Source organism: Leptonotus elevatus, chromosome 1, assembly GCF_054856555.1.
Source record: "Leptonotus elevatus isolate MCC_2025b chromosome 1, RoL_Lele_1.0, whole genome shotgun sequence".
In the NCBI taxonomy this organism is placed as follows: domain Eukaryota; kingdom Metazoa; phylum Chordata; class Actinopteri; order Syngnathiformes; family Syngnathidae; genus Leptonotus; species Leptonotus elevatus.
The window spans coordinates 51,573,312-51,595,323 of NC_141239.1; the positions used below are offsets into that span (position 1 = coordinate 51,573,312).

The 22,012-nt window shown below is 37.7% G+C and overlaps 2 protein-coding genes across 3 annotated transcripts; one reads left to right on the forward strand and one right to left on the reverse strand.

Annotated features, from left to right (window-relative positions):
- Window positions 1-1,372: 1,372 nt before the first annotated feature.
- Window positions 1,373-18,786, forward strand: cnn1b (calponin 1, basic, smooth muscle, b). Of its 2 annotated transcripts, none has more exons than XM_086068459.1 (7): window positions 1,373-1,653; window positions 11,717-11,838; window positions 12,250-12,316; window positions 13,355-13,459; window positions 14,581-14,697; window positions 15,073-15,219; window positions 17,231-18,786. In XM_086068459.1, the coding sequence occupies exons 1-7, from the start codon at window positions 1,594-1,596 to the stop codon at window positions 17,474-17,476; spliced, it is 864 nt and encodes a 287-aa protein (XP_085924585.1). In that variant the 5' UTR covers window positions 1,373-1,593; the 3' UTR covers window positions 17,477-18,786. The 2 variants fall into 2 exon arrangements, with proteins under 2 accessions (XP_085924585.1, XP_085924577.1); XM_086068451.1 differs by having other exon boundaries at window positions 1,375-1,653; window positions 13,355-13,492.
- On the reverse strand, window positions 18,552-21,926 carry elof1 (elongation factor 1). Its single transcript, XM_086068473.1, has 4 exons — window positions 21,759-21,926; window positions 20,414-20,539; window positions 20,272-20,342; window positions 18,552-19,589 (listed from the first exon to the last, which is right to left on the reverse strand). Exons 2-4 carry the CDS (start codon window positions 20,527-20,529, stop codon window positions 19,525-19,527), a joined length of 252 nt encoding a protein of 83 aa, XP_085924599.1. The 5' UTR covers window positions 20,530-20,539; window positions 21,759-21,926; the 3' UTR covers window positions 18,552-19,524.
- Between the last annotated feature and the right edge of the window lie 86 nt (window positions 21,927-22,012).

Sequence of the window (22,012 nt, forward strand, 5' to 3'; positions counted from 1 at the left end):
GAAAGAAAGTTCTAGAGGGAAATCTAGGACAGCAGCCCTCTACTAATCTGGGCTTCATGGTGGGTGGACCCCAGGAGACTCTTAAGTGAGAGACATAAAACACCTCCAGGACTCCAAGACTGTGAGAATGAAGATTCTCTGTTCTGTTAGGGCCAAGGTTGAACCTTTTTCTTTTTTCTTTCATTTATTTGAAACAGTATTGGCTGCAGGAGGAAGCCTAGGACCTCACATCATCTGCCTGTAATGCTTATCATTGTGGAACCTTCGCCCATGTCCACAAATGATAATTCATTCTCATATACAGTAATCCAAATTTACAGTATATTGTAAGTTTTAGAAACTGCTCCTTTTTATTTATTTTTTATTTTTTTTGTTTGTTTTTTACTGTGTACAGATATATGATCAATGCTGCTCTTTGTATGTCATTATTAGTATGTCAGTATTCTACAGTCCAACTATTGGTGTACTAATATAATATATGTCAAATGTTGGTCTATATTCAATATTTTGTGCTATATAATGATACAATAAGGTATTATAATGCACCCAATACATATAGTATATGATTGCTGATATGCGTATTACAGGGCAAATTCTTTTCTTTCCTCTATTGTGCAAGAAATGATTAGGTTCCCAACATCAAGAGTCAAGACCACGTTAAGCATTGTGGTTAGTGTTTTTTGCTTTTTGCTTTTTGCTTTTTTTTTAATGCCAAATGAAAGCACCACACACTATAGTTTGACTTCGTGAACAATGTAAGGGCGGACCGGTCAGAGACTGTGGATGGGCTGGATGTGACCCGCGAGCCGTACTTTGCCTAACTGTCTTCAATAAACCTAACATGCATGTTATTGAAATAATGGAGGAAACCATACTAACACGGGGGGAAAAGTCATGCAAGTAAGAGTAGAACATGTAAATAACCCCCACACAGGATGGCTGGATTCCGGATTCGAACTCTCAACTTCAGAACGGTGAAACAGATGCACGAATCACTATTCCACTGTTTGTTTTCTCGTTTGTTTATTTATTTATACTTTTAAAAAAAAATCAGTTTTAAAAATATAAGAGTTTGCATAATGATTCACTACTAACTGAATAACATTTCATGTTACTGAATAGGCTGCATTTGACCATACATTACTATACATTGACATGATTTATATTTTTATGTATTTTAAATCAAGTAAGATAGTGACATAACTTGACCAAAGTGGATCTGCATCAGTGCAAAGCATCCCTGAGCTGCGTGGAGGTGGAAAAAGTGACCGATTGGATCTAATACCAAAGCGATGACATCACTGGCTTCGATGAGGAAGCTGCGTCGTGATTGGACCAGGGCCTCGGCCAATCGCAGTCGACGCAGTTGGGAAGCGTTTAAAACACATTCTGAAAAGTGTCGGAAAGTTGCTTCCACACTTTTAAGCACCAGGTCCAAACGCGACGGCTGCGAATAAAATAAGATATTTGCGGATTCGTTGGGGACTTTCCCGCCTGCTTCCTTTGTCCTGGACTCAGAACTCTGACCTGTTTGCTCATTTTTAAAGCTCGACCCTGCTCTCATTGTAAATAGACTCAGCAGCAGCACCGACCATGTCACAACATTTCAGGAGTGGACCAGCGTTCGGACTTTCAGCGGAGGTCAAGAGTAAGGTAAGCCGGGGTTTTCTTCCATTTTTTAAACTGGGTATACTGGGAAGTGTATTTGGTCTTCGAGTGTTGGGGAACAGTTCGTCAAGGAGGATGAGTGGCCCAAAACGATGCTGCCATTGCACTTTGACCCAAACGATGCTTGTGTTGTGGTACTGAGGACAGTTGGGATAGGTTTGCACATGCTGTTGAATAAGAAGTTGGCATACTATATTTCTAACGTATTTCCAGGTACATGGTTAGGTAGTTGCAGGTTGGCACAGTCCTGCCTTTTGATTCCATACTTAGTACATGTGAGAACCATGATTGTAATGAAGTTGAAAGTACATTTTCATCAGTGGCTGTTTCCCAAATTAGCACAACATTTGAAATGTGGTTCTCCCTGGGAATACAAAGGGAACTAATAAAACCATTCAACTCAACATAGGTGAATTTAAAAAGATGTACATGCTTGATGATCAATAAACATCTATCTAATCTAATCTAAGATTGAGAAAGACTATTTTAGTAGCACTTTCACTTTCTCCACATAGGGTTATCCACTTTTCAAAATGTTGATTAGAAACCTTCTAGAATACCATATCCTAGAAATTACTAGGTTTGTTCAGAATGGCACATAAGATTTATTCAAGATGGGGTATGGAGTATGATTAATTTTTAAAAAGTAAAAGACATTGACAACTGCAAAAAATAAATAAAAATCATCACTTTGTTTTGTGACAAAAACAATTCACTTGTAATCTGTCCAGGGTGTGAATCCTTTTGCACATAACATTTTGTCATTATAATTCTACTATTATCTTCCAGGGAAAATGTCAACAACATAACCATACCTTTCTATTGAGTAGTTTGACTAAAAGACAAACAGTTATGAAAACATCATCTCTGCTGTGGACAGAATTAGAAATATAAACAAATTGCTAAATATTGCATATCCAGTATAGGTATAAAACAATTGAATGACCAGCCTTTTAACCTTAACACCAAACCTGCACAAGCCACGTTTGTGTAAATTGCAAAGAATATTCCAAGCATGTACTATCGTCAACTTCCAATAAGCATGATTTGATGATACAGCATGATGCTTTGTTTTCCCTCTCAGTTGGCTATTGTATGTTGTGATGAATCAGAGCAGCTCAAATTCACTGTGCAGAAGGTCAGACTGTAGTTATTCCAACAGTAATCCCATCATCATTATCCTCATGGAATATGAATATGTGCACATCAGATGGCCCACATTGTTGTTGTTCGTTGTTGGTATTCACCTCCAGGATCACAGATAGTTTGTTGCCATGTAGGAGTTATTTGTTGTGTTGACTGAGTCCTCCTCTGACAGTTGGATGGTATGTTCCAGCATGGTGATGTCAGGGAGGAGCGCATATGCAGCCGGGAGACTGACAGCTACATCAGTCATAAATAAATGGCCTTTTAAGGAGTGACCGGGACCCTCACTCGGCTCTTGAGAAAGTGTGTTTAGCCTAAACGGTTTACATGGAAGTCAAGAATGACAGAACACTGTCCTGACAGAACACAGCCAGTTTGTCGAGACAAAGTAGTGCCAGCGGCTCATAAACGGAACTGTAAAAGAAATCCAGCCGACCCTTGGAAATTGTCCACCTTATAATCCCTAATGGCGTTTGACTTGTTTAGATTTTGAATGGATTTTTTGAATGGATAATTGATGCAAATGGAATGAATCAGTTCCAACTGTCACACTTTAAAACTTCGGTGTAGTAATGTTTCCAAAGTCAATTTTCATATCTGTTATAAAAACTGTTGTTAATCATTGGGCTGGGGAAAAACAATCACCTACCTCGGTTAAGTTGACCACAAAAATTGGTCGGCACAAAAATGTCTACCTCGAAACTATAATTAATTTTTAAAATCATATTTATTTGTGACAGCCCTAAAAAAATTGTGTAGTGCATCATACATTGGAAGTTCTAACTTCTTTCATTGTTTTAAGTTTAACCCTTTTTGTTCTTGAGCGTATTATCACGTTACTCTTGTAAAATGATAGACAGGTGCACGCAAAAAGTGAACAATGACAAGGCACATTCAAATATGAAAGGGAAATCAGGTCGCGTTGTCTTATCACCCTGATTTCATTTGGATTCCCTGGTCTTGTTTGTTGTTGGATTTTTCCTATTGTTTGAATTCAATGAAGGTCTACGAGCTTGTTTACCTTATGCAGCGTTCCCCACTCTTCCCTAGGGATAGGGAGCGAGCCCTACCGTCAAAACCCAAAACCCGCAAGTAATTGACACACCTCCAAAATGCTTGATAATTGCCTCAAGATGGTGGCAAAGAATTACTTTAGTCTACCTAAAACTCCTTAACTTACTCAAAAATAAATCCTTAGCACCAAAATGCCACAAGTTGGTGCCAAAGCACAATTTTTTTTTCTTAAAATGAAACTCCTTTATTCATATCAACATTGTTTCTTGGCACCCACATGTCACCAAAGTAAATACATTTATTGTTTTGACCAAAGCACAAAATCAGTTGAGTTTTTCAGCAAATAACTGAGGATAGGTTATAAAAAATCTTTAGGTGCTCTTGAGTAAGTCATCACATGGCTAACTAATCGTCTTTCGAGTTACAGTTCCTTTACCTGGATGTTCTTGATTCATTTTGTCTTGAATTATCTGAAGCACAATGACAGGGCTGGGCTGTAACCAGTAAAGGTGCTGTTCATTCATACTTAACCAGTAGTTTATGATCAGAAGAGGACTAGCAATACTGTATACCATCCACTGCACATTGAGTTTATTTAATGAAAATGTCTGTTATGGCAACTCTTCCAGACAGCTGCTCAGTACAAAACTAGAATCATTAAAAACATTGAAAGACTCGTACTTAATAAATTAATTACTCTCTTTCAGAGGTGGGAGTAAGTAATTGCTTTGCAAGTCACAAGTAAGTCTCAAGCCTTTGCCCTCTAGTCCCGAGTCAAGACTGACAAGTCAAGACTGACAAGTCAAGACTGACAAGTCCCGAGTCAAGACTGACAAGTCCCGAGTCAAGACTGACAAGTCCCGAGTCAAGACTGACAAGTCCCGAGTCATGTCCCAAATCAAGACTGACAAGTCTCAAGCAATTCCCAAGTCCTACACTTTGAGTTTCAAATCCTTTCGAGTAATTTTAACAAAGTCATAGATTATATTATTTGGGGTGAGCATCAAGGTAGGAGTCAGGGACTCGGGGAATAAACCCAGAATGGTGCAACAGATTTCTGTGTTTGCAATGTGTTACGAGTGAGTTGACAGTCCCATTAAGTACGCAGCTAGCAACGATAATTAGCCGATAAACAACTGACATTAGCTTACTTACCGTTCTTTGTGCAACTTCAGATGTTGAACGAAGTTTGAAGTTGTTGCCTCTTCGTCAGTGATCTAATCTTGGACATACTGCAATTAATTTTTGTTGACCACCTCATAGTTTTTGTACCCAAATAACTAGTGGTGCAACGGATCACAAAAGTCACGGATCGGATTGTTTAAAAAAAAAAAAAAAAAAAAAAATGAAATCCGATAAATAGAACTTTGTCTTAATTTATTTTATAAAATGCTTTTGCCCATTAAATTTTAAAAAATATATACAAACTCAAAATGTCTAATATGGCTGTTAGGATTTAGGAACACAACTTTAAGTGCAATAAAAGATTATATTGCACTTGTAATGCACTTGAAGTTGTGTTTCTAAAATCCAAATGGCCATAATGGACATTTAGAATTATTTTTTTAAAGCTAGTGTTTTATAAAATAACTATAAATGAAGGCAAAGTTCTATTTATTTATTTTTAATAATGAAAAATGCATCTAAGTTTAATTTAAGGCACATTCCCGTCGTTTAAACAGGGAGAGTGGATTACAAAGTAGAATAGGTTCACAACAGCTGTCAAACTACTGTTGCTAGCCAGGCACTCGAGGCTAACGCTAACAGTTAGCTACTAGCCACAAATGCAGGAGACTTGTACCGTATCGTGCAATGACGGCATAATTAACTAAATTCACTATTTAATATACTTTCGTTTTGGCATTATGATAATGGTGGTAGAAAATATGTAATTTCAATAAAAACGTCAATAATGCAAGCCAAAATGTAAAAGGGAAGTAGTCAAGCTGGCGTTCATGCCACCGTGCAGGCAGACTTCAAAGTAAAATCCACCAAGGCTGTTGCATTGGTGTCAAGTATTATTTGGTCAGCTTTATTTTGAAGTTTGCTTTAGCGTAGGCGGCGTGTGTTTGCGCCTTTATGGCTTCCCTGACATGTCTAAATGACGGCGCTGTCAGCCCAGCTCGCACACACGCGCGCACACACCGAGAGGAACTTACTCGTTAATATACATTTTAATCTTTTAGTTTTGGTGGAAGAAGCAAATCAAAGGGCTCAAGTACGATTGAAGTCACAAGTCATTGTTGGTCAAGTCCAAGTCGAGATGCAAGTCTTTAAAAAAAAAATCGAGTCTAAATCATCAAATTTATGACTCGAGTCCACACCTCTGCTTTTTTTTTTATGATGTCGGTCAAGCAGGAAATTTTGTCAAATGCCAGCTCTAATTAATACTAGTACCGCCTCCTCTGGCATATGTATACGTTTAATTAGATTAGCCAACAGGCTGATACTTAATGAAGGCTGAGTCCAAACCGGAGTAAAATAATTTGAGAAGGAACTCTCGATGATGGTAAAATCTGATATGTTGCTATTTGGCTTTGAAGGAAGTAGTTTGTGTTTCATGAACATGTCTAGAAAGCAACATGGTAGGAAGTTTTGTATATAGTAAAGGATTCTAATTGATAAGATAATACTTATTTTTGGGAAGATTGGATGGAAAGTTTATCCACCTATACATTTTCTGTTGTGCTTGCCCTCATATATAGGGTCTCAGGTGAGCTGGAGCCTTTCCCAGGTGACTTTGGATAAGAGGCTGGGTACACCCTGGACTGGTAGCCAGCCAATCGCAGGGCACATATAGACAAACAACCATTCACTCTCATCCTGTCTAGACAATTCAGAGTCTTTAATTAGCCTAATGTGCATGTTTTTGGAAACTTAGAGGAATCTGGAGTACTTTGAGAAAATCTCCCTTACTATTGTGTAGGTTAACTCCACACAGGAAGGCTAGAGCTGAGGTTCAAGCCCTAAACCGTAGAACTGTAAGGCACACATGAAATCCACCTCCTGTATGAAATGTTTTTTGTGGGTTTTTTTTCATGAAAGTTAATAGAGATAGAAATGTATGAACAACGAAGACCAAAATTACCATGGTTGATTACTATTGTCACAATATTGCTGAAAGAAATCTAAACAAAAAAATAAAGTACAGATTTATGCGCTTGAAATTCAATTGAACTTTGAATATGTCCCATGAAAACGCAAACCCTAAGAACTTCTCGCACATGAAAACTTGTAAAATGGAGCAATAAAATTACATTTTCATGCACGCAAGACCCCGTGAAATTTTCAACAATGGAGATAGTGATTATGGAGATAATTTGACAAGTTGCCACCTTCACAGAGACCTCTTCCTGCATTCTTCTGCTTAGTGTAATTTATGAAATTGTTTTCCATCTGCAGTAGTAAACAAAAAAATCACTTGGTTGACTTTTGCCATGTTGTAGTTCACCCCAACTTATGCACCTGACATTGTCTTTTCCTTTCGTTTCTTCTTTGTGTTTGCTGTAGCGTTGTGCACCATGGGCTGGAAGCTACAGTGTTAAAAAATAAATAAATACTGGAGTGTAGGCATCTGTTTTTGTTCTCTAATGTCCAACTTCTGTGATGATTCCTACAGGGTGTGTACAATTGAAGCCCATGGTACAAATAAGTACTGATGGTTAGAAAAATTACATAAATGGTGCAAACTGGCAAAGGGACCATGTCTGTACTATTTAGTTTAATGCAAACAAGTGCTAGGCTTATACACTGTTTAAAAAAAATAATCTTTCAGCCATTATGTTATTGTAACGTAAGTGCATAATACGTTTTCACGCAACAATACATGTTTTCAGTTGTTAACGTATGTTCAAAGGTGAATGACTCTTTGGGGTGAGTTGTTCTAACAAAAAGGTAACATTTGAATACGTGCTAAGTTTAAAAGTGGAAGCCGGATAAACACCTTCTATTTTAAATGTTGCCATTGTTGTTTTTTATGCTAGAGTATACAGAAGGCGTTGATGCAGCCTCTGACCTGAAGAGGTTGCTTAAAGCAATTGTATTACACAAACGGCCAGCAAGTATAACAGCTCAACCAGGGCCATGTTGCAACAAACTTTTCCCCAGTGTTTTCAACAGGTTTGTGAATAATATTGCTAACTTAGCTATATTCTAATGCTAATTGCTGCAAAACGGAAACTGATACAAATATACTTTTTTTCCTGATGAAAGAAGAGGCTCTGATCTTTCTTTTGGTAGGTTCCATGTTTTTATAGCAATAGAACACAATATTATGTGGGCCTCAGTCAAAATCCAGTAAAATAGCCAGGAGCGAAGGGGGTTGCTTCAGTCAAAATGGCTGCGAGTGAATGAGTTAATGTGCCGTACATATACGGCCTGAAAGTTACATTCATCATATAGATTATTATAGGAGTAAATATATACCTTTTATAAACACTATATCATTCTACAAGTTAAAAAAAGGCTATTGACAAATCTAAATCTCAAACATTGGCGGAAAACACACCAGATCAGTCTGCTATCTACTGCTAATTGCGGGTGGAACGGTCACCTGTGTGGCCATAACTCATACTGTCATGTTGGCACAATTTAGATTTATAAGTTGTGGACAATTGATAACTTTTTTTGCTTCATTTAACTAAACATGCATTGGTGTATGCAAAGAAAGTCAGCGCATCATGGTGTTTTCCACTGTTGTATGGCCTGCAGTTTAAAGAAATAAGCAGTTGTATCGAGATCAGGAGTGGGCAACTAATGTACTTTGTGCATTTTAAAACGACTGTCAACGGTTCTTGTGGGGGGAAAAAATGCTGCTGTTTGTGTACCTTTTCAGCCACTCTTCAGTTCCCAGGCTGGATTACGACATTAAATGCTAGAAATAATAATAATAATTCTGTCATAAGGATGTTAATCATTATTTTAGTGTTTATGTTGCCCGTAGTTCGTTGAATGTGTCTTGGCACATTGTTAGCATAAAACTAAACCATGACTATGACTTGCAGGGATGGGACGTTAAGTACAAGTATGTTATTGTACTCGAGTAGTTTTTTTCAGTACTTTTTACTTTCTTGGGTATTTATTTTTAGACTACTTTTTACTTTCTTCCGTTACATTTTAACATGAGTATCTGTACTTTTTACTCGATACATTTTCAATAAGGTTGTTACTTTTGTTTTAAGTGCACGATAAAGATGAACATAATATAGACCTGGAAGAAAAAGCAGCCATCGATGTTTCCTGTCTCCGCCAATCATATGAAGCATTACACCTGGCCCCTTACATCCCAGCTTGTGATTGGCTCTACATCGAGTTATGACATGACGAGCAAATGGCTAGATTAGAACAATCCGGAAATATGAGGGCAATGCGCACTGACCCTACCGATGATCATTTGAACTTGATAAGAAGAACGCTGCAGGCCAGGCAGCCAGTCAACAATTATGAGAGAAGGTTCAAGCATGTCCGCGAGGAGTGCACCAGCAGCATGAGTGATACTCAACACTGTGGACAGGGCAAGTCAGAGAGTCAGTTAGCCGAGCCATGCAAAAAAAATGGCAAATTGATGTAGGAGGAAACATCAGATAAAAAAAAAACTTTTTACTTGTACTCTTCAAGTACATTCCAGAGCCTGTATTTTTTTTTACTTTTACTTGAGTAATCAATTGAGTGAGTACTTTTACTCGAGTAAAGTGTGTGAAACATTAACATCCCGATCAGTTCTGTTTACTTAAGCAACTCTAAGGCCATGTAGCAGGGTATTTTTTCAAATTTATATTTCCCTCCTCTGGGTGTAGAAAATAGTGTCCACACCACCACGTTTGTAGAAAAGAAAACATCCACAGCTAACCACATTAATGCGTTTTTAAGTTCATTCATAACAATTGCAGACCTTAAGGTGGCAATAGTTCCCCAAATCCTATCCAATCAGGGTACTCCGGTCTCAGCCCACATTCCAAAGACATGCATGGCAGGTTAATTGAACACTCCAAATTGTCCATAGGTGTGATTGTGCTATGATTGGTTGTTTGTCTCTGTGTGCCCTGCGATTGGCTGGCAACCAGTTCAGGGTGTACCCCCGCCTACTGCCCGAAGCCAGCTGGGATAGGTTCCAGCACCCCCGCGACCCTTGTGAGGACAAGCGGTTAAGGAGATGGATGGATGGATGAAATTTCATCACAATTTCAAGGTAACCCGTAAATTATTCCATTCTTTGCCTGTAACATTCCCAAACCTGTTCACACAGTTAAGGCAAAATATAGTGCATTTGTGGCCAAATGTTTCAACAATATGGCTACCATATTTTGAGGGTAATCTGTGTTGTAAGAGCGGACATGCCAATTAGCTAAAATGTGTTATTGGAGGTAGGGCTCTAAATTAACACCCGCCAACCCGCCTGCGGGTTAAAAATTATTTTGGTGGTCATACTTATATATTTACATATTTACTAGCAAATTTGGCTGGTAATGCGAGAGGAATAGACCTTTTTCACAAAACCCGGAAGCCCAAGGTCATAGCCTTGTGTAAAAGAAAAAAGTGCTTTTTTACCATCTTGTAATAACATAAAATAATAAGGCTCATTTACTATTTCTGAATAATAATAATAATAATATTGATCCAACCCATTTACTTTGAAATAAAATCAGTTCGGACTCCACAAGGAAGCAAAAGAATACAACGAAAGCACCTTGGCTGTAAGCAGGACCTTTCCGTGTTGGCTTGTCTTGATCAGGCTGAATGCCATTCACTGTAAAAGGGAATACTCTCAAAAAGCCAGACTGAGAGAGAGAGAGAGGGAGTGAGAAATATGAGCTTGACCAGTCGGCGAGGGAGAATAGGTTAGTCAGAGGGAGGGGGAGGCTGCTGGAGTGTCTGGGAAAGCTGTTTCTCCCAAGTTTGGTGTGATCTAGTGGATGCTACACGATCTCCATCCCTCCATCTTAGAAATGTTGCTTGTGTTGGCTACTGATCTCAGACCGTCCGGACTTATCTATGACACAGTCAGGAAAATGGGCCAAAAGCGTTTCTTCTTGTCATGTCAACATACTTTAAACTGAGAGTGCTGTGCCATTTGCTGTGTTTCAAAGAAGAAGAATGGACAGATTATTGTCTTTTATGCCTGTATGTATATTGACATTTCATGTTTTGTCTTCATTGTTTATTGTTGTAAACTGTATATGTTATACTCTAGTTCTTTATACCACCACAGTACAGTCATTCCATGGGCACTAGGACATTTGGAATTCTCTATTTTTTTCCCCTTTAAATTGTTCTCCTGCTTGATCATAAATCATGCATACAAATAAAAAATAAGTTTGTTGATTGCCAATTATTTCTGTGACATAATGCGGTAACTAGTGTTGTTCCGATACCGTTTTTTGCGTCCGATACCGATTCCAATACCCAGCTTTGCAGTATCGGCCGATACAATACCTAAGCTATCCTGCCATTGGTTTAGCACATTCAAGGGCCAATAGGGTATCTTAGCTCAGCATGTAGTAAACATGTCACACATCAGTGAATGTCGTGCATGAGCAAGACACAAGATGCTGCATCCAAAGTCCTATAGTAGAATGAATGGTATCGGCATGTTACTTGTTAGTACTCACCGATACCGATACCACTGTTTTAATGCAGTATCGGGGCCTCTGCCGATACCAGTATCGGTATTGAAACAACACTAGCGGTAACACTGATTAACTAGTGTTCAAATTAAAATACATTATAATAATGAAGAGCCTAATAGCTCCACCTTTAAAGACTAAGACTAATATTGTTTAATTCAAGCAACATGACTTCAGGACATTTGCATCCGCTGCATGAGATTTAGGTGGAGCTCGGTTTTGCCAAGTCATGACGACGGACGGTTTAACCTCTGCTCTGTCCTCAGTTGGCAGGCAAGTATGACCCTCATATGGAAGAGGCGCTAAGGTTATGGATTCAGGATGTTACCAGCAAGAAGATTGGAGAAAACTTCATGGAGAGTCTGAAAGATGGAGTCCTTCTCTGCGAGTAAGTGAGCTAAATATAACTATTGACCTTGCAGCATGACATAGTTGGGAATGAATACTTATGTTCATACTTAATGAACCATGATAAAATATTACAAATGTGGGGAAAATCTAACATCAAAAACATTGAAAGCTGTTACAATAAAACGGTCTTTCCTTTACAATAAAAAAAACAAACAGAAAACCTGCAACAAAAAAATAAAATAAAAGGTTAGAGCGATGGAGAAGTTTTACATCAATGCAAATACAGCCACAATTGTAAACATTGTTGCAGTAAATGGCGACCTCCCTGATTGTGTCAATGAAAAATTAACATGATCATCTTTTTCGTGCCTGACAAACGACGCTGTTGTTTTTTGTGATTTGAAGATGCAAATTTTTGTGTACCTTTTTCATCTCTATTTCTTTGTAGACTCATTAACATTCTCCAGCCAGGCTCCGTGAAAAAGATTAACAACTCCAGTCAAAACTGGCATCAGGTAATGTCAGACCGAGTTTTCATGTGCTCTCTCTTCTATGGCATGGGAACTAACGTCAGCCCAGGGAGTTAAAGGTGCTTTGTGGACTTTTCTTTACTTGTGACTGCAACCTCTGTCAAGCTTGTGCATGATGCGTATGCAAATACGTGCTCTCGAATAAACTCTTCGTTTTTTTAGTTAAAACATTTTTTTTTAGTCTGAGTTATAGTTTGGGCTGTGCTCGAAGCCAGCTTCTTTTTCTCCCCCTCCAGTTTCCATCCCCTTTGTGTCTTTCGCCAACAATAAATGCCGCTTCACCATTTTTGCCTTGAACTCTGGGCTCCATTAATTGACCTGACCAAGTCTACAGACTTCAGAGCCCTACTGGGTTTATATTCAGTCAGAATTTTAAAGCAAACCATTCAGTGATTTATAGCCCAGTGGCAAATGAATGAAACTTTCTAACTTGTGTTTTACCTTATTTGAATGCATTATTCAGTAGGAGTGTAAAAAAAAAAAAAAAGATTCTTATTTAGTACGATTCAGAATCGATTTTAAATGTCCCAAAATCGATTTTATTGTCTTGCCTTTGTCTGTGTGTGCCTTTTATTTGGAGCGCTGTTCATGTTGTACCCGATTTGGCCACTTAGGGGCAGTGTGGTTCCACGCGGTCTAATACACTGTTAAGTTGTAGCCACATTAGAGAGTAGAAGAAGTCACGATCAAATTATTCCAATGAAAGTTGTTTTTTTGCAGTATGGAGCCGATCTTTTGAGTGATAAAAGTGCCGCAAGTAGCGCGCTAATTAGCATTAGCGAGTCAGACTGGAGTAGATCATTACAATTCCTTGCACATTTATAGATTGAAGCAAACATCATTGTCAATCAAATCATTTTGAATCAAAAAATCGCTCTTAATCGAAAATCGATTCTGAATCGAATCCCAGACCCAAAAATTGGAATCGAATCGTGAGACATTCAAAGATTCCCACCCCTATTATTCAGTATGTAAAGCGTAGATTCATTTCCCACCTATTCTATTCTGCTCTGTCTTCCTCAGTTGGAAAACATTGGGAATTTTGTCCGTGCGATCACAGTGTACGGCCTGAAACTTCACGACATCTTTGAGGCCAACGATTTGTTTGAGAATGTCAACCACACTCAGGTCCAGTCCACTCTCATCGCTCTGGCAGGAACTGTGAGCACAAACACTGCAAATACTGTACTGTACTTTTGATTGTGTTGCTGTTTTATTCTTCCTAAAATAAATAAACCGTTAGACTGCTACTTGTCTGTGTAGATTCACAGTTTTCTAGTTCATGATAATCACATAAGGTTTAATTGGGTCCAATCATCTTCAACTTTCTCCGTTCTGCATAGATGTGGAGCCTCCTATTTTTGCCTCTGATGGTGGGTGGAGAAGGAGGGGGGGCTAAATAGCGTGCTGTTGTTGTTATTGCCTAGCGTGGCTAGTGAACAACCACCCTGCACACCAACCACTAGTTTACTTGCCTGGTGGCAAAACAACTCATTAGGACCATTCTTCCTGTGGAATGAGACAATCTTTGGGGGAGGGATAGCAGGGCATTGTTATCATCAGACTGTATTCCTATCTTCCTCTTTTTCAAAATGTTTTTTTCTAGTTTGCCATACAGTAGAATACTTCATTTATAACAGGTGTGCCAAACTCATTTTAATTCAGGGGCCACTAGTGCCCAAATTTGATCTACAAGTGGTCTATGCCCTAATAAGCTATAAGTAACAACACGTCAAAAATATTTCCTGTTTTTTGTTCTGTGCAAATAATTACACATACATTCCGAAAGTATTCCAATTTATTATTATCTCATTGCAGAGTGATCTGAATGTTCTTAACAAAAGTGAGCAAAAAAAATGTTGCGCCATGTGCTTGTGCAAAGGTGACCTCTTCATGCAGCGGTCATTGCACTCCGCACTGCATAAACATGACCACGTTTGCTTCTCTAGATTTTGTCTTTTGGGTGAACTTGCTTTTGTCTGAGGGCGTTAGTGGGTTTCAAGTGCACTGTTTTATGTTTTGAGAAATATCCTTCAACAGAGCAGAAAAGATCCCTGCCACAGATTTGCAGTATCACAGTAGAGTGACCAGCCATGCCAGGGAATAATATCCAATTGTGATCATCCCCAGGGGCACTAACAATAACAATAATACAAAACATATAACATAATCCAGTAAACACACAAATAAAAATGACAAAGTAGAGCATGCATAAATGCTCACATTTTATGACTGTGATGTGTCCTCAGGCCAAGTCGAAAGGGTTCCACTCCAAATATGACATCGGGGTCAAGTATGCTGAAAAGCAGCAGCGTCGCTTTGCTCCAGAGAAGCTCAGGGAGGGACGCAACATCATCGGCTTGCAGGTCAGCAGCCACAGCGTCCTCCTCTATCCCACATTTGGGCAGAATGATCACTTTTGCCCTTCATATTATGAGAAAGGAGTCTGAGGAGACAGGCTTGGTAAGACCTCTAACACATTGGCCAGCGGTCCCCAACCTTCTTTGCGCCATGTAAAGAAAGGCATTGCAGATGATCAATACAATAACATATTTTTTGTTCAGTCTCTCTATGCCACCCAATAGTCGCAGACTCCTGATTTAGAAAAAACACAATATCATCAATACAAATGATAGGGTTGTTGTGTTTAGGGATAACGATAGCGCCTGGTCACACCGATTTATAATCAAATAATATTCAAGGCGGTAGTCATAACACAACCTATTTTGTTTCATCTCTAGATGGGCACCAACAAGCTTGCCAGTCAAAAAGGTATGACTTCTTACGGCACAAGACGCCATCTCTATGACTCGAGGATGGGCATGGACAACCCAATGGACCAGTCGACCATCAGTCTACAGATGGGTACGAACAAAGGAGCCAACCAGGTGAGGAGACGCAATGTTAAATCGCTTTGTTGCAACATTCGAACAATGTCAATTAACCTAAATTTAAAAATAAACTTTCAACTTTATAATTAATCAAGATTGCATGATGCATTGGTGGTAAACCAGTGTAGAACGTACAGTAAAGCTTAATTTTGCTGAATAATTATTTATGTGGATGGCCTCACTGATATTTCAATGTCAGAAGGAACTTATTAGATTGGAACCAGTGGTAGGAAAATGTCGATTCGTAAGGCACTTGTGATGTTTTTTGTTTTTTTTTACTCCACTAGAGGGCACTCTTGGTTTAACGATGCAGTAGAAATTTAATCCATTTCCATTGCACTAGCCCAGGGGTCTGCAACATGCGCCTCTGGAGCTCTTTAGTCCCCTCCTGGGGCCTCCCTGTGGATCTCTAAACAAAACAATTTAGATTTTTTTTTTGCATATTTGGTTTAATTTTTTAGAAAAAAATATTTTGGGAATAAATTAAGGATCTTGATTTTGAAAAAATGAATGTCAAAAAATGTCAGTCCAAATTTGTAAGTTGTCAGGAAAAAAATGTAGATGACAACCTTTTTTTTTTAAATGTCCAAAAAGAGCAGAAAATTACCCTATAAAGGCACACAAATTTCCCCCCAAAAAGTCAGAAATTTTATTTTTAATAAATGCAGAAAAGTAAACCAGTAAATGTCCAAAAACAAAAAAAGAAATGCAGAAAATTACCATGAAATGTCTTTAGAATTGCCAAAAAAGTCAGAAAATGTATTATAAATAAAGGCAGAGAAAAAAACATTCAAAAAGTAGCTATAAAATGTCAAAAACAAGAAAGAAATCCCGAAAATGATCATAAAATGTACACAAAAGTGCCCAAAAAAAGTCCGAAATTTTATTTTTAAAGTCAGAAAAGAAAATTTAAAAAGTAACTATAAAATGTCCACAAAAAAAAGAAATCCCAAACATTGCCATAAAATGTCCTCAAAATTGCCAAAAATGAAAATTTATAGCAAAAAAGGCACCAAAAAATTTAAAAAAATAAATTAAAAATAGCCAGAAAATGTCCAAAGAAGGAAGAAGAGAGGCAAAACATTACCATTTGTCCGTACTGTTTTGTTCATCACAATGTTCAAAGGTTTTGCGGCTCCAAGCAGATTTTGTATTATTTATTTGGCCTACAATAGCTCTTTTGACAGTAAAGGTTGCTGACCCCTGCACTAGCCTTTATCGTTAAACTAAGATCACCATCTAGAGGAGTCAAAAAATATCACAAGTGCTTCATGAAGCTTCATTTGACCATCTCTGATTGGAACACTAAATGTTAACCAAGTTAGTTTAAAATAATGAGATACAATAAATAATGAAAACGCACAATTTATCACAATATATATTTGTTAATTAAAAGCCAAATGTTATTTTTGAAAAAACATGGGCGGTGACAAAGTGTAGAATAAACTTGTGTATATCTTTACTAGGGGTGAGCCAAAAAATCGATTCTCATATGAATCACGATTCTCATTTAGTACGATTCAGAATCGATTTTAAATGTCCCAAAATCGATTTTATTGTCTTGCCTTTGTCTGTGTGTGCCTTTTATTTGGAGCGCTGTTCATGTTGTACTCGATTTGGCCACTTAGGGGCAGTGTGGTTCCACGCGGTCTGATACACTGTTAAGTTGTAGCCACATTAGAGAGTAGAAGGAAAAAGTCACAATCAAGTTGTTCCAATAGAAGTTTTTTTTTTTTAATAGCGTGGAGCCATTCTTTTGAGTGATAAATGTGCTGCGAGTAGCTCGCAGACTGGAGTAGATCATTACGATTCCTTGCACATCTATTAATTGAAGCAAAAACCATTGTCAATCAAATCATTTTGAATCAAAAATCTTTCACAATCGAAAATTGATTCTGAATCGGATCGCAGGCCCAAAAATCGGAGTCGAATAGATTCGTGAGACATTCAAAGATTCCCACCCCTAATATTAACCCTGGTCATTTCTGATTGCATTTTCTCTTTCTAGTCTGGTATGACGGCACCAGGAACAAGGAGGCACATCTTTGACAAGAAGCTGGACCTGGAGAACTGTGACACCAGCACTATATCGCTGCAGATGGGCACCAACAAAGTGGCCTCCCAGCAGGGCATGACCACCTACGGCCTCCCCCGCCAGGTCTACGACAACAAGTACTGCGCCAACCCTGCCGAGACCTACTACAACAATGGGAGTGAGGCCGAATTTGATGGCTACAACCAGTACTGTGACTAAGGAAACCACAAGCAGCCTCAAATGCCTTCCTGGCCCCACTCCCACCTCTTTGCTAATTTTTAGACCACCAACCATGACTTTGTGATGAGCAACTCCTTCCCCCAGACCTTTATTTAAACGCCGATTTGACGTCATTGTCGCCTCCATTCCCGATCTATTTAACATTTTTAACTCTTTGGAAATGTTTGTCTTTCCATGAGTATAACAATAGTATTTACTTGACGTCCTAACTTTCATATTGTGACCCACTGTATTTCATCCTAAACGTATTTAATCACTTCTAGAGTGGTCCAGATCCTCAAAAGGTCGATATTCAATACCTGTGCTATTTATAGATCATTTTTAACAACATTAGATTCCTATGTTGTAACTAGACAGCCAGACAAGTTACCATGTTGGTGCTACTGACTTTTTGGAGTGCAATCCGTGTCCACATAGACAAGACTGGAGGATTTCCAGTATGTGGACAATTTCTTGTAAGCACCTCCGTTGATTTAAATAGTCATCCACCTATCAAATTACCCCTGATTCCTGATATAGGCTATCCCATTGATGTGGACTATTACCTCAAATTTTGCCTATTGAGTATAATGAAAACTATACAGACAGTTAAGAAATGATTACACAAGTAGAAATTGAACAGCATTCAAAATTTGAATATAGCCACTTAATTCTAATTCATATAACTTCCTTTTGCCTGTGAACGTGTCCCAGCTTTACTTATGTGCAGAAAACAGATTGATGATGTATGTAAAGTATGCACGCTAATTTCTCTCTTTTTTTTTTTTAAAGATACCATATCTTATTGCTGTAACTCACCAAATGTCTTGAATGTAATGTTGCTATTAGTGTCACAAGCTGCTGCCGGATACTTGTATGTTAAGAAAATATGTACACAATCTATGGCCCGCCAGTGTTGAGTACATATTTCAAATGGAGTTCCACAGTGTGGTTCATATTGTTGAGATTTACAGTCAGTTACAGTGCTAAAATTGGTTGCCTCCAAGCTTGGAGTAGAGCGCCATCTAGTGTTTCAAAAGTTTCAGAGAAGACAAAAAGCATGTGAACAAAGTCATATCTTTTAACATTCCTTTAATTGAATAAAATGAATTTTAGCAATCGAGATAAGCATTTTTACAGTGCATTTACTGATCTGTGTAAGGTAAAATATATCAAAATGTTGAGTAAGTGGTAAAATTGCGCCTGTCAAGAGTAGGCTGTGTTTCAACAATATTAAAATGCCTTTCTTTTTCTATTCTGGCTTTCACTAAACATGACATTTGTGCAATAAAAACACTTGAAAACTAAAATCCTGATTTACTATAATGATCTTAAGATGCACACAAAATTATTCTAAGAAGAAATCATTGATTGGATTGAAATCAACACCAGAAAATATCACATACTAATTTAAAATACCAGTGGCGAGCGTGATAAGGTTTTAACGCTGATGGAAACATTGTGTTACATGTTAATTTAACAATTTAATACAAATACATACTGAAAAAATAGCTGCATGGTACAGCATATAGGAATGTGAAATGCTGGGTTTTATACATACATGTATGAGGATAAATTAAACACTACGTTACATTTTTCAAGAAAATACCTATTAGTGCTAACCAACATATACTATATACATAGATGACTCATTGAGCGGTGGATGCATTGCTGTCACGTCCACCATATTGGATGTGGCAGCTCTGCCCACAAAATGTATTAATTCCTGCTATTACCCATTCAGATATGTACTAATATATTTGGGAAACGGATACACATTTGGGAAACAAGTTGGCTTACACTTAAGCAATTTGTCCCACCCAATTCTGACATCATGGCTACACCAGTGAAAAAAGTCATCGTTCAGTCTCACTTTTGAAAGGTAATTCCACAAGATCTGGCTAATGAATAATCCTCAATAAATGCTCCACTTCCAATATGGTGGCAAAGTTGATCCATCATTCAAGGTGACATTTACGTAAATACTTGATATCTACGATGAGAAACAAGAACTTGTTGTAGTACCAGTAGAGGGGGTAAAGAAATTATCACTGATTGGCTGCTTCACACGCATCTATCCAGTCACTGTAAACATCCACTGGTTCCGACAGGTCTGTTGAAAAAATACTTAAGGAAATTGTAAAATGCCAGAGAGACAACAACAAATCTCAAGTGAATCTGACTGACTTTGAAAAAAAAAAAAATATATATATATATATATATATCTAACGGCCCAAAATAAATCAGTTTATAACAGTGTCAACTTCAGTGAACTATTTATTTAACGGTAAATGTTCAGTTAATTTTATAAGAGATGTCACTGAGTCTGGGAACTCTCTCCACCTTCTGTTTTTATTTGAAATTAAAACAATATGTGAAAATGTTACATTCCAGATATTTAAAAATTTTGGAAAACAAGTAGCAAACAAAAGGAAGGTATTTACTTGTATAAGTTTTCATTTAACCTTTTAAGACATGCTGCTGTGCCTGGGAGCTCACTGAACTTTTATTAGAAATATATATATATATATATATATATATATATATATATATATATAAATATATCTGATACGTAACTGTATGTAAAAAAATAATAATAATAATTAAGCCTGCCGACCTGAAATTAAAAAAAAAAAATCTAAAAAAACAGCCTTTGCAGTTTCCAAATTGCATTCTACTACATTGTTCAGCTCTCCTGTACCCTACATTGGTATGAATTTAATAAAATTATGCAAAGGAACTTGACATACATTTCACCTTTCAGTCTGGAAAATTCAGCATTTAAAAAAGGATACAGGTTATAGGAGTCTGGAACTCCTCCAAGCAAACACTGCATGAAATAATCCCCGTGTTTCGTGTCCGCTCCCTGGAAAGAAATAGTATTTGTCGACACATGCGTTACATTGTGCTTTTCGAGGCATTTTGAGCTGAACTCACATTTTCACGTCACAGGATTTCTCGTGGTTACAAAACGGGCATGTGAACTGGGTGTCCAGGTTGCCTGTCATTTTTTTCTTGGGGGGAGGCTTTCGCTTGGATTTTCTGCGCCCCATTTTTGTTGTCCTAAAGTTGAGAGGGGGAAAAAATAGTCATAAAATTTAATTTACAACCTTTCCCAAAATAAAAATAATAATAATTAACCTCAATGTTTATTCATATTATCAGAAATATATTAATGTGTTTATTATTGTGGTTGACGTTTGGTGGTGGTTAGTAAAAATATTGATGTGCTAGGAACTTGCAACGAAAATAAACAGGATCCAATCCACCTTTCATCGAACGTCATCCGTCACTCTTTTAGCTAGTTACTGCTATTTGGTTACTGGTAGTTAAGCTTGATGGCAGTTCTGTATTTAATTTTGTTGACATCCATCCATCCATTATCTGAACCGCTTATCGTCAGAGGAGTACAAGTATAGGGAGTAATTAGCTTAAAATTTTGTAGGAAATGGTTTTGACTCATTTTTGCCACACGAACTGAGTTAGGACTTGATTGGAACTTGAAGGTTACTTGAGGCAGACTTCTTACATGCATACGTGACTTGGCTCCACATGTACACACATAAAGCACTGTACAGACTGATATATGGCGTTAGATTTGCTTTTGTGCTCAGTATTTCCCATTACGCTTGCGTAATTGTGGCACAAATCTAACGCCATACTGATAAACTCACTCGGGTAACATCGCGAGAGTATGACGACAATACTGTGTTTAATGTACTGTACATCCACTGTAGTCACATCACATTTGTATATATATATATATATATATATATATATATATATATGATACTAAGATAAATAAGAATTTATGCTTGCATGGTATATCATATGTTAACTCACGGTCCGTGAACCGATTATGACGTCATATTACTGCAACATTTAGCGAGCTAACGAGCACCAAAGCTAACTGTCGCCTACAAATAGGGAAGCATCACTGCGATGCTGATTATGTTTTTGATGTCTGGATCGTCCTTTCTGTAGCGCATTAAAAAAGGCTGCGATTAAGTGTTTTGGGATGGTTCATACTGAATGGAAGACAATGCAACAGCGTTACGTTTACCTCACGTACTAACGTGCGTGTTCGTAATCACAACTCCTTTTTATGTAGGTATGAGCATTATAAGAGGCAAATGCTTCTAAGTCTGACTAGGAAAGCACAGAATAGGGAATTGTATGCATAGGTTTAATAACACACTAACAGACGAGTAAACTCACAGTTGTGCGAGAGCTAGTTAGCAACATGGTTTACCAATTGAATTATGAGGAGAAACACACGTACCTTCGAATATGTTTTTTTCCCGTTCAACGATGTTGATTTGTGAGTCTGGTATTAATTTTTGTCACTTTATTATTTCGACAAAGCCACTAATTTCTTTGGAGCTTAGTTTTACCAACTACTAACTGGGTTGTAGGTTCATGTTGTGAGTGACGTCATCAAGCCTAAAAATTCCGTGCATTGTAAATGTTTAATATCAAACATGAAAACATTACAAACACAAAGTGGAAATCCTTACATTAAAGTTCACACGGTTC

Bases quoted from the DNA above. Each gene is read 5' to 3' on its own strand.
- cnn1b (XM_086068451.1), top strand. From the start codon at position 1,594: ATGTCACAACATTTCAGGAGTGGACCAGCGTTCGGACTTTCAGCGGAG. The intron at 12,317-13,354 runs GTAATGTCAGAC...TGTCTTCCTCAG, and splicing joins CCAGTCAAAACTGGCATCAG to TTGGAAAACATTGGGAATTT. The intron at 14,698-15,072 runs GTCAGCAGCCAC...TTTCATCTCTAG, and splicing joins GCAACATCATCGGCTTGCAG to ATGGGCACCAACAAGCTTGC.
- elof1 (XM_086068473.1), bottom strand. From the start codon at position 20,529: ATGGGGCGCAGAAAATCCAAGCGAAAGCCTCCCCCCAAGAAAAAAATG. The intron at 20,343-20,413 runs GTGAGTTCAGCT...ATTTCTTTCCAG, and splicing joins AAATCCTGTGACGTGAAAAT to GGAGCGGACACGAAACACGG. The intron at 19,590-20,271 runs GTATCCTTTTTT...TTTTTTCAACAG, and splicing joins GTTCCAGACTCCTATAACCT to ACCTGTCGGAACCAGTGGAT.